The sequence below is a fragment of the Balaenoptera acutorostrata genome, chromosome 7, assembly GCF_949987535.1.
Source record: "Balaenoptera acutorostrata chromosome 7, mBalAcu1.1, whole genome shotgun sequence".
NCBI classification, from domain to species: Eukaryota; Metazoa; Chordata; class Mammalia; order Artiodactyla; family Balaenopteridae; genus Balaenoptera; species Balaenoptera acutorostrata.
In genome coordinates, this window is record NC_080070.1 from 46,474,961 (window position 1) to 46,488,404 (window position 13,444).

Below are 13,444 nucleotides of genomic sequence, written 5' to 3' on the forward strand. Positions count from 1 at the left end.
GTGTTTTTTTGGCTGTGTTGGGTCTTCGTTTCTGTGCGAGGGCTTTCTCTAGTTGCGGCAAGTGGGGGCCACTCTTCATTGCGGTGCACGGGCCTCTCACTATCGCGGCCTCTCTTGTTGCGGAGCACAGGCTCCAGACGCGCAGGCTCGGTAGTTGTGGCTCACGGGCCCAGCTGCTCCGCGGCATGTGGCATCTTCCCAGATCAGGGCTCGAACCCGTGTCCCCTGCATTAGCAGGCAGATTCTCAACCACTGCGCCACCAGGGAAGCCCTTGCTATGTGTTTTTACACAGTACAATATATTTAATTTTGTATTATGGTTTGTTCTCATAACATTGGATTGTAAGCATTACCCATTTAAAAAAACTCTTTACTAATATAATTTCAATTGCAACATAATTTTTCATTTTGTGGCTCTAGTGAAGTTTAATTAACTACCTGTCTGCTGTTGGACAATTAAGTTATATGCTTTTATTTTCTGAAGTTGTAAATAACAGCAGTGGGGCTCTTTGTACATAGGGCTTTGTCGCGTTTCTGAATATCTCCATTGGAAGAATTCTTAGAATACTGGGTCAAAGGTCGTGGACCTTTTTTCAGACTCCTCATTCGTATACCCAATCCCGAGGCATATTCAGATATTAAAAAGGCCATATTTAAATAGCATATAACGTTGCATGTCTGAATAGCTCTTATGTTTTTGATCATTGTTCTTTGTGATGAATAGAGATCGGGTCACACAAAAGAAAGCATGGTATTCATGTATTGTGGAGGAGAAATGTTATCAAACACTGACTATGCTGCTGTAGCTTATACACTGTTGGAAAACAACTCTCAGGAAAGTACAGGAGGTGGGCTTGAAGCCCTCCAAACTTTCAGAGATTCCACAGCCCTAAGCAGATCGTGGACTTCTCTTGATGCCCTTTTGTCAAGGCTGCAAAGGGGCAAAGATAGCGATTCATTTAGCTCGTCGATCTCTGCCACCCCCTAAATGGAACACAGAGAAAATATTGGTGGATGTGCTCAGCAACGGCTATCAAATGTTGTGGGTATCGTAAACGCAGACACTGCCATAGGCTAAAAGAAAGAGAGTGAAAATGCACAGTAGGCTGACAGACACTTTTCCTACTTTAGTCCTTCAGCACCCACTTCTGCCTTGGGACCTGCTTGTGTTGTAACAACATTGCTATCGTTGGACCGTTACTAACGATGGCGCTATGTCTCAAGGGCTTTTAAATCACCTTTACCGGCAGAACTTGGGCCTGGCCCTGCTAATCTTACTTTGCAGAGGGAAATTACTTGAGGTCGAGTTGCCAATCATCGGGTTTAGTGCTAACCCCCCGTCCTGAGTCTTAGGTGTGTATTTGCCCCAAGGCAGGCAGGCTTGGTTGTCACTTTCATCACTGTCCTCTTCTCCAGACTCCTGGCGAATTGGATTTGTTGCCCTTTAGCCGAACCAACCAAGGACATTAATTTGAAATATCTGAAAGCTATTCGTTTGTCAAAAGATACTTCCAGTCACACAAGCTGCGGTGTTGACATCTCTGCCCCGAGCTGACTGATTGGGTTGTTTACTCCTTGAACATTCACATGCTCTGGGTCAAGGACAATGTAATGCGTGACCTTAAAATGCTTCTCTCCCAAAGATGACATATTAGCTACTGTACACACACACACACACACACCCCTTTCTTTTGAATATAAACTAATAACACACACTCTATCGCACTTCAGTTTGCTAAGTTCTCTCACTTGGTCCTCACAATGACATCCTGAAATCGATGTTTTTAAATTTTTATAGATGAGGAAAATGGAACTTAGCACAATGTCAGCACTGATGTAGTTGTTTATTCATGTTTTTATTTTCCTTACCTCATTTACAAAATATTTCAGAAGTCTGAAATCACATAAATGTAACCAATTTGCTTTTAAAAAATGAAGACTGCAGAATAAAACCAGAGGCAGGAAGTCAAGCTAGTGTAGATTGAGTCAAACAGGGCAAACGTTAGCGTACAGTCATGCAGGCTGAATAGGCCTCCCCAGTTCCCAGCATTAGATCATAAATTGGGTCTGAGTTTCCGGGAAAACCTAAATAAAAATGAAAAGAAACCATTTACAAGATTCACATCATTCATGAGGATAAAGCACACCAGTTCCTCAGATGAAAGAACGCTTCCCTTACAGCTGAAAGAAATGTCTTCCACAGGTATTCACTGGGTACACTGCTTCTCACTCCTGGCTGCCGGACAGGCTCACCCGGGCCCCATCCCAGATCAGTGAAACAGCATGTCTAGGGGGAGGCCCAGGTATCAGCATATTTTCTTTAGAACTCCCCAGACCATCCTAATGTGGAGCCAGGATTGAAAAGCACTGACAGAGTGAATTCTGAGTCACTCACAGAGTAGCATCCCAGATAGATTTCTACAGTAAATCCCAGAGTGAGGTCTGTGTGTCCACCAGCCTGGAACAGTAGGGGTCAGTTTGAAAGCTGATCTGGACGTGGATCTTCCAGCTCAATTTCTGATGTGTTCCCTGGGAATGGGAGCAAGGGAAGGTGAAGGATTTTAGAAAATGAAACTTAGATAAGCTGAGTATTATTCCCATGAATGGAACTTTGAGTAAAGTGATAGGTTATTTGGTGGCTATGGGGTGGAAAATGATATCAGGGACACAACGTGACTTAACAGGGAGCCCATGGGAGGCTGACTCAGAGCCTAACCACCCCCAATGGTCCATGGGGCCGCCTGATGGTCTGGAGAAATTGCCAACAGGTTTATTTTATGCGTCTCTGCCTGCTACCTGTTTGTGACTCACGATTAGGAGAGGCGCACGTGGTTTCTCCTTTTTCCTGATATATTGGGCATTTCGTCAAGCATACAGAGAAAATAACCACATTGGTAGAGGGCTTGCAGCTCTGCTTTTCCACTGACCCACACCCCCAGAGTTTTCTGTCTCATTCACTATCTGCAAAGGAGACACCAAGGGAATGAAAAGCTGCCCCAAGAAAAAGCCATCAAGCTTCAGACTATGGGAAGCTCATGACAGGTCATTTTTTAAAAATTTATTTATTTTATTTTTATTTATTTTTGACTGCATTGGGTCCTCATTGCTGCACGTGGGCTTTTCTTTGGTTGCGGTGAGCGGGGCTACTCTTCGTTGCTGTGCGTGGGCTTCTCATTGTGGTGGCTTCTCTTGTTGTGGAGCAAGGGCTCTAGAGCGCAGGCTCAGTAGTGGTGGCGCACGGGCTTAGTTGCTCCACGGCATATGGGATCTTCCCGGCCCAGAGATCGAACCCATGTCCCTTGCATTGGAAGGTGGATTCTTAACCAGTGCGCTACAAGGGAAGTCCCTTGATAGGTGACTTTAATTGCGCCAAGCATTTCTATGAAATAACCTGGCAATAGTGAATATTTCTACAGGTAACACCATTAAAAGCTTGTCGTCATTCAGTGCTTTGCAGGTTTTTAAGTGCTCATTTAGGTCACATTACATTTGATCTCTCAGCTTCATGAGGGTATCCGTGGAAAGCAGAGTGCCCTATCTTCCAGCAGTTAAAGAAAGAAATTTCTATCACATAAGGTTTTCCAAGCCTCTCTGAAGATCAGAATCACCTGGGACACTTGTGAAAGATCCACGCCCCTCCAGAAATGCTGGCTTACTAGTGATTGGCTGGGCTAGGGAATCTGGGTTTTTTTCCTTTTTGTTAATAATCCCAGGTAGTTCTTATGTGTAGGCAAATTTAGGAAGACGGCACCTGAAGGAAACCTGGATAACAGATTGGTCAAGAAATAGCAAGAGTCATTGGGAAGAGTTTCTCTAGGTTTAAACTCTGAAGGATCTTGGCTTAAATTTTGCCCCCCAACATTCAGTAACTTTGTGAAAATTACTTACACTTTGTCTCCAAATTCCATAAATTAGGAATCATTCTATCATCAGAGAGTTAGTATCAGAAAAGATAACTAATGTACGTTTAATTGTCCATTACTAATACGGTGCCTAGAACATGGTAGCTGCCTGATATGTGACAGTGACTGATGCTAATGCCCAAGTGGCCAAATTGTGAGTCACAGCTCTGAATAAAAAACCCTGAACTCTGCCTCCTTCCTAAAGCAATGGTTCTCAACGGAGGGCAATTTTGTTCCTAGGGGACATTTGTCAGTGTCTGGTGGACATTTTTGATTATCACGACGGTGGGGGGCTTGGTTGGGGGGGGTGCGGAGGGGGTTTGCTGCTGACACCTAGCGGTAGAGGGCAGGAATGCTGCTAAACATCCTACCATGCACAGGACAGCAAAGAATGATGTGACAAAATATCAGTGTGCGTCTGTCGAGAGAAACCCTATCTGAAAGGGACAGTGAGACAAGTGAAACATCCCGTGAGTGGAGGGATAAACACTTTGAGTCACTGGCTTCCCCACCGTGGAGGCGGATCCCGTGGGACACAGGTTGTTTCTGGTGGGTCAGGAATGGCTATGGATCTCCACCCTGGTAGTGCCCTTGATCGGGGCTGGCTTGTTACACACTCAGGTCCACCATTCTTCCTGTAGGATGCAGTGTGAGTGGCACCCCCTGGAGCTGTGCAGTGAGGCAGCCCTGGCCCGGACCCCACTTATCGCTTTGGGTAAATCTTTTGACCTCTCGTGTCTGAGCACCCCATTTGATGGATGATCATTAGACTCACCTGGGGAACCTGTTGACCTGCCAACTTGTGGCTCCATTCCCTGGAGGTTCCCCTTCAGTGGGTCAGCAAATGACCCTGGAAGCCATATTTATAAAAGTCACCCAACTCTTACATTCAGGGCATCTACAAGATCTGGAAAATGAAGACCTAAAGTTCTGCCAGATATCACTTCTCTCACCTCGTGCAAATTAACAGCTGTTGTGGGTCTGAGGTGTTTGGATTAATTTCGTGTTCTCTATTTTTACTATTATTACTACTACTACTAACACTATTAACGGTACTTCCACTGCTAATAATAATAATAATGATAATAATAATAATAATAATTAACAGTAACACAGAATGTCAAGGGTAGTACCCTGTTCTTTAAGACTAAAATGTAACAGTCTCAAACACCATCCCTAGTGTATATCTTCACATCTCACCAGGTATTCCGGGGTAGGGAAAGCTTATCCCTCGCCTGGACCCCAAGTTCCTGTTTCGTCTGATGTCGAGATCAGTCAGTGTGTCTTCTCGTTATCTTTACCCATGACTATGTTCACTCAGACTAGCACAACCTCCACTCACACCAGGCCTCTGCATGGAAAGTAGACTTTACAGAAAGTTTGCATAGGTTCAGGGGACTTGTGACAAATAACTTGACGTTAAATCATGCCTATCCTCTGCCTGAGAATTCTCTCTGCTTTTCTGCCAGCTCAGACTCCAGGCATTCATTATGTTGCTGGATTCTGACCTTCAGGCCTCTTTTGCCCCACTCTGTATGGCCAAATAAACAAAGAAACGAATGAATAAACAAATAATATTTGCATTTATAGATAAAATATATATGTATATATGTGTATGTGCATTTTATGTGTATACGTATATTTATGCATAAAATAATATATATGTGTATGTGTGTATAGACATATATTATATATATACAAACATACACACACACACACACATATATGTAAATGTTCTTTTGCAGAACAATTCACCTCGCTTCCTTTATTTCTCGCCAGAACACTTGGACGTAGTTGTTGTCATTTCCCTCGTTTTGCAGATGAGGACTTCATCTTCACAGCTCTTCAGAGGTTCCAGAGAAATCAAGTTTGTTGCTTGAGGTCCAATAGGGAGTAAAGGCTATAGGGACAAAGCAGAGACAAACCCCTGACTTCTCACTTCTAAATCGAGAACTTTCCCTTTCACAGCAGCAGTTCTCCACTCTGGATGCACATTAACATCACCTGGGGTGGGCTTTGAAAATCCGGATGCCAGAGCTCCAGCCCAGTACAATGAACACAGAATCTCTGGGTGTGGCGCTCAGGTAACTGCATATTTAGAACGCTTCCCTGGTGATCCTAAAGTGCACGCCTGCTCAGACCAGTCTGGAGACCAAGAACCATCACATGCACAGAGGTAAAGGCTGTGCTCCTGGCTTTTCTGGACCATGGACTATGCCCTGCTTTGCTCCCACACCCTCACCCACCCTTCTTCTCAGTGTTGTCTTCAGACCCAAACTTTTGGATCATTTGATAACATTGCACGTGAGCATTTACCGGTCTGAAAAGTCTGTCCACAATCCTATTCTTTCTCATTCTCTCTTTCCTCTTTACAGGCACAAAGAAGCATTCTCATGGCTCACCAGCCCCAAGCACTAGCTCCACGAGTTGCCTTACCTTGCCAGGTGGGTAAATGTCGTTGCTTCATAATCTTAGTTGATCACAGACAGCAGAAAGGACCCGTTTCTCAGGAGTTGAGTTTAGCAGTTGATAAATGGGGAATCTGGCCCCTTGTGTATCCTGTTGACCCCGTGTTATCAGAGGGCTTTGTCTCTGTCATCCACATTTGTAAGGTTCTCCCCAAGAATGGACATAACATATTCATAGTTGGTTCACAATCTCTCCTGCTCACTGATGGAAAGAGTAGAATCTTGATCTTCCTTAAGGTTCATCAGGACATGCTGTGCAAGTATTTCTTTGAGAGGCAGGTGGCACAGGGGGAAGAATGAATTTTTGGTGAGAGAGAGAGACTTGGGTTCAAATCTCAGCTTTGCCATGTTCACACTGTGCAGGCTCACTACACTTATTCAGCTTCTTGGAGCTTCTCTTTTCTCATCTGTCTGCATGATAATAAGAATTAGAAATAATACTCATCAATTTAACATAGTACTGACTCATAGAGGGTGCTCATAGCGAGTATCTACTATTGAGAAATAAGGAGGTCTTGGACGATCTGTACTGGATCCTATCTAACATTTACTAGAAAATTTTAAGCATTCATGACAATCCTGTATAATCACTATTTAATATGAGAGGCACCTATTGGTCACTCTGTCTCCATGCATAGGCTTACATTCTCTATGCAAATTAGGTTCCAAGTAAAACTTGGAAAAACACATTTATTTGGAGGGAAGGAGAGATTATAAAAGGTAAATATGGACATTGTAGAAAAATCAAAAAGTAATACAAATTAAAAGAAGGAAAGATGTTGCCAAAATGCTACCACTCAGAGCTAATCAAGATTACCTCTCCTTCCAGTGTTTCTTAAATACCTTTTTTTTTCTAGATTAAGATTATACTCTACATGGAGTTTTGTTTCCTCCCTTTTAAAATTTACTATTACATTATGAGCTTTCCCCCATATTATTAAATATTTTAAAAATATTTCAGCGATTAATATTTCATATGATTATACCACAATTTATTTATATACAGCATCCATGGGAATTGGTTTCAGGACTACCCACAAATACCAGAATCCATGGATGCTCAAGTCACCCGCAGTTAACCCTCCATATCTGCAGGTTCCACATCTGTAGATACAAGGGGCCGACTGTATTCATTAATAATCTGGCATTTATATAGCTTGCCTTTTTTTATCATTAATAACTTTACATTCTTGTGCATAAGTCTTCTTCTGAGTCTGTAAATATGGATTTAGGACAGATTCCTGTAGGTACAATTACTGACTCAAAGAGTATGTACATACTTAGGTTCTTGACCCATTATTGTCAAAGTGATTTCCAGAAAAGTAGTAGTATTTTATACTTTTAGCAATGAGTTTGCCATTTCACTTTGCTCTTGCTACTGCTGACATTGATACTTCACTAATTTGATAAGAAAAATTATATTCATATTTTGTTTGCATTTAGTTTATCTTTAAAAAAATCTGTTTTCTAATGTTAATTTGTCTTTTACATTGTTTCTTTTGGGAATTTCCATATTTCATCCATTCAAAGAGAGACAGTGACTTGCATTTTAGCTACTCTGAAATAGGAATGTTTTGCAAGCAATGGGGTGTTATAATTGAATTAACAGCATTTTTTTCTTGGTTGTACATGAAATAATAGTTCACTTTATAATCAGCGGCATCTTGGATTAGATGAAATCTAATCTATGTCCATCTGCTTTTTCAGCCTCAACTTATGCAGTGTCTCTACTCCAGTCCAACAGCTAGACTCAGTGTCCACTGAGTAGCCTCTGAACTTACTTGCCTCTCACTCTGCCTAGAATGATCTTTACCCTTTTCTCCCCTGGTTAATTTCTCTTTGCAGTCTCTCCAAACTTTCTAGGTAGAATTAATGCTGACGTATAATTATTTGCTTATAAGTCCTTTAACCATTGATCAGTGGCTTTTTCAAGGGTAGGGACTGTCTTATTCTTTTTTGTCCCAGTGAGGTGCTGCTGAGGTGACAAGCACATATTGTGTGCTCATAAATGTTTATGAGGCAGGGTGCCCTGGTGTGTGAGTGAGCATTATCCAATTTAATTTATGACTAGATAGAAAACAGCCGTCCTCAGAAGAAGGCTCATCTTGGAAATTGGATTTGTATCAACTATACTAACTTACAGCTATACAACTATAACTATACAACTATACTGACTGTATTTTAGTACTGAGTAGACCTTGCTCTATAGTCTCTGGAAGCCCATTTCATCTTGTCCCTGTTTGTGGTTTTGGGCTCTTAGGATTATAGTCATTATGAGGAAAACAGCTCTAAACCCAACAACTTCAGTGTGTAGTGATGGTGTTTGCTCTTCTTTGTAAAGTCATAACATTCCTGGGTCAGGTGGGACCTCTGACATACTGGACATCTGCACGAACATGCAGACCTGACCTGGTTCCCACCTGCTATGCTGGGAACCTGTTGCTGACCTGCTGGGATTCTAAGACCTCTGAGTCAGAGTCTCAGCCACCCTGTCTTTGGCCTTAGTTTCACAGTCTGACGTGGTCCCAAATTGGGTGTCAGGATCTGAGTTCCAACCACTCGAAAGCCTGTGGAGGTGGAGTGGGTGGTTCTCAAAACACTTGACATAATAAACCATGCTTTGTTTAGCAGACGCCCTCCACGTCACTCATAAGGACAGCCAGCCCGCTGTTTCTTCTTGTGACCTCACGAATGCCACACGTTACCTCCCACAGTGCACATGCTTCTACCACAAACTCTTGGTGCAGGCTGTCAAGCAACTTAAAATATCATGTTTTAGGATACTCGAAGAGCCAAATGGAGGAATAAAAATCCTTTAAAACCAATAAAGGAAAATTATGCTGAAGCCAAACAAGAACAGAGATATGCAAAAGAAGCAATCCAAAATCTGAAATGTTAAAAAGCAAACAAACATATAGTCATTGGAATTTTTTAAAAACAAAGAAAAACACAGTTGGTGGTATAAACTCAAGGTAGAACACAGCTGAAAAGAGAATTAATGTTGGAAGATAGTCCTTAGGACTTTATACCAAACATATTGTACAGATAGAACCATATAAAAAAAGAAAAGAAAGAGCTTGAACCATAAAACTCTTAGAAGAAAACATCCTTATGACCTTGAATTAGACAACAGTTTCTTAGATATGATACTGAAAGCCCAAGCTGCCAAAGAAAAATTAATAATACGACTTCATCAAAATTAAAAACGTTCCATTATCAAGAAAACTAAAAGAAAATCCATGGAATGAAAGAAAATATTTGCAAACCACAAATCTGATAAGGATTTAGTATCCAGAATATGTAAAGGATTCTTATAACTCAACAATAAAAAGACAAACAAGACAATTAAAAAGTGGGCAAAAGATTTGAAGAAACATTTCTCCAAAGAAGACAGGCAAATGGAACGTGAAAAGATGCTCAACATCATTAGTCATTAGGGAAATGCAAATCAAAACCACAGTGAGATGCCACTTCACATGCACTAGAAAGGCAAGAATAAAAAAGATGGACAATAACAAGTGTTGACAATGATGTGGAAACATTAGTACCACCATATATTGCTGATGGGAATGTAAATGGTGCAACTACTTTGGAAAACAGTTTGGCAGTTCCTTAAAATGTTAATCATAGAGTGACCATAACACCCAGCAGTTCCGCTCCTAGGTATGTTCTCAAGAGAACTGAAAACATATGTTCACACAAAAACTTGTCCACAAATATTCATAGCAACATTACTCATAATAGCCAAAAACTGGAGACAACCTAAATGCCAATCAACTGATGAATATATAAACAAAATGTGGTATATCCATACAATAGATTATTATTTGACCGTACTAAAGGAAGAAAGTACTGATACATTCTACAACATGAATGACCCTTGAAAACATTTTGCCAAGTGAAAGAAGCCAGACACAAATGGCCACATATTGTATGATTCCATTTATGTGAAATATGCAGAATAGACAAATCTATAGAGACAGAACGTAGACTAGTGGTTACTAGAGCCTGGGGAGGGAGAAGAATGGAGAGTGAATTCTCATGGGTATGGGATTTTTTTATTGGTGAAGAAAATGTTTTGTAAACTGTCACTGTTTGCCGATGACATGATACTATACATAGAAAATCCTAAAGATGCCACCAGAAAACTACTAGAACTAATCAATGAATTTGGTAAGGTTGCAGGATACAAAATTAATGCACAGAAATCTCTTGCATTCTTATACACTAACAACGAAAGATCAGAAAGAGAAATTAAGGAAACAATCCCATTTACCATTGCAACAAAAAGAATAAAATACCTAGGAATAAACCTACCTAAGGAGACAAAAGCCCTGTATGCAGAAAACTATAAAACACTGATGACGATGGAGAGATATACCATGCTCCTGGTTTGGAAGAATCACCATAGTGAAAATGACTATACTACCCAAAGCAATCTACAGGTTCAATGCAATCCCTATCAAATTACCAAGGGCATTTTTCACAGAACTAGAACAAAAATTTTTACAATTTGTATGGAAACACAAAAGACCCCGAATAGCCAAAGCAATCTTGAGAAAGAAAAACAGAGCTGGAGGAATCAGGCTCCCTAACTTCGGACTATACTACAAAGCTACAGTAGTCAAGACAGTATGGTACTGACACAAAATATAGGTGACACCTATGGTCACCTTATCTTTGACAAAGGAGGCAAGAATATACAATGGAGAAAAGACAGCCTCTTCAATAGGTGGTGCTGGGAAAACTGGACAGCTACATGTAAAAGAATGAAATTAGAACACTCCCTAACACCATACACAAAAATAAATTCAAAATGGATTAAAGACCTAAACGTAAGGCCAGACACTATAAAACTCTTAGAGGAAAACATAGGCAGAACATTCTATGACATAAATCACAGCAAGATCCTTTTTGACCCACCTCCTAGAGAAATGGAAATAAAAACAAAAATAAATAAATGGGACCTAATGAAACTCAAAAGCTTTCCCACAGCAAAGGAAACCATAAATAAAACGAAAAGACAACCCTCAGAATGAGAGAAAATATTTACAAACAAAGCAACTAACAAAGGATTAATCTCCAAAATATACAAGCAGCTCATGCAGCACAATATCAATAAAACAAACAACCCAATCCAAAAATAGGCAGAAGACCTAAATAGACATTTCTCCCAAGTAGACATACAGATGGCCAACAAACACATGAAAAGATGCTCAACATCACTAATCATTAGAGAAATGCAAATCAAAACCACAGTGAGGTATCACCGCATACCAGTCAGAATGGCCATCATCAAAAAATCTAGAAACAATAAATGCTGGAGAGGGTGTGGAGAAAAGGGAACCCTCCTGCACTGTTGGTGGGAATGTAAATTGATACAGCCACTATGGAGAACAGTATGGAGGTTCCTTAAAAAACTAAAAATAGAACTACCATACAACCCAGCATTCCCACTACTGGGCATATACCCTGAGAAAACCATAATTCAAAAAGATACATGTGGACTTCCTTGGTGGCGCAGTGGTTAAGAATCCACCAGCCAATGCAGGGGACATGGGTTTGAGCCCTGGTCCAGGAAGATCCCACATGCCACAGAGCAACTAAGCCTGTGAGCCACAACTACTGAGTCCACGCACCGCAACCACTAAAGCCCGCATGCCTAGAGCTTGTGCTCTGCAATAAGAGAAGCCACCACAATGAGAAGCCTGTGCACCGCAACGAAGAGTAGCCCCCGCTCACCACAACTAGAGAAAGCCTGCGCACAGCAATGAAGCCCCAACGCAGCCAAAAGTAAAATATAAATAAATAAATTTATATCAAAAAAATGGTCAACTTAAAAAAAAACAGATACATGTACCACACTGTTCATTGCAGCACTATATACAATAGCCAGGACATGGAAGCAACCTAAATGTCCATCGACAGATGAATGGATAAAGAAGATGTGGCACATATATACAATGGAATATTACTCAGCCATAAAAAGAAACGAAATTGAGTTACTTGTAGTGAGGTGGATGGACCTAGAGTCTGTCATACAGAGTGAAGTAAGTCCAAAAGAGAGAAACAAATACCGTATGCTAACACATATATATGGAAACTAAAAAAGCTGTACTGATGAACCTAGGGGCAGGGCAGGAATAAAGACACAGACGTAGAGATGGACTTGAGGACACAGGGGTGGAAGGGAAAGCTGGGATGAAGTGAGAGAGTAGCATGGACATATATACACTACCTAATGTAAAATAGATAGCTAGTGGGAAGCTGCTGCATGGCACAGGGAGATCAGCTCGGTGCTGTGTGATGACCTAGAGGGGTGGGATGGGGGGGTGGGAGGGAGGCTCAAGAGGGAGGGGATATGGGGATATATGTACACATACAGCTGATTCACTTTGTTGTACAGCAGAAACTGACACACATTGTGAAGCAATTATACTCCAATAAAGATGTGAAAAAAAATGTTTTGTAATTAAATATTGGTGATGATTGCACAACCTTGTGAATTAAATAAAAAGCACTGAACTGTACACTTCAAATGGTGAATTATATGGTATGTGAACTATATCTCAATTTTAAAAATGAAAAAGCATGGAAGATAGATAAACAGCTCTAAAGGCTCAAATTCCTAGACAGTAAATGCACCTCACTTGCCATACCTAAGTAATACCAAACACATACCGAAATGCATTGTGTGAGATTGTTCCAATTATGTCAAGGGTGAGAAAATATTAAATGCTATAAGAAGCTGGTTATGTTCAAGGGAGCTGCAAGCAGGTTGCCTGTAATAAAATGACAACCAACTGACAGCAAAATTTGCATTAACAACAGTAGATGCCAAAAGACAATGAAGATATATCTTTGATAGGCTGAGGGAAAATAAAGCATTATATAATAGCTAAAATAGCTAAATTATTAGTTATGAATGAAGGCAAAGTAAAAACATTTTAGGTTTACAATGACATAATTTAGCACTCCAGACTTCACTAAAAGAAGTATAAGGGATATACCTCAAGAAGAAGAAAAGTGAACCCAGAAGCAAAGTGTGAGAGACAGGAATTAATGGTGAGCACA

At 40.8% G+C, this 13,444-nt stretch overlaps 1 protein-coding gene across 12 annotated transcripts in view; it reads left to right on the top strand.

Moving 5' to 3' along the window:
- The window catches only part of PDE1C (phosphodiesterase 1C), a 509,328-nt gene that overhangs the window by 482,314 nt on the left and 13,570 nt on the right, over window positions 1-13,444 (top strand). For 7 of the 12 annotated variants that reach the window (XM_057549584.1, XM_057549586.1, XM_007175238.2 and 4 more), the window contains one exon: window positions 6,278-6,346. In XM_057549584.1, the coding sequence (XP_057405567.1) occupies window positions 6,278-6,346 (69 nt within the window). Of the gene's footprint in view, window positions 1-5,870; window positions 6,079-6,277; window positions 6,347-13,444 lie in introns of all 12 variants that reach the window. The other 5 variants (XR_009008777.1, XM_057549582.1, XM_057549581.1 and 2 more) reach the window with 2 other exon arrangements.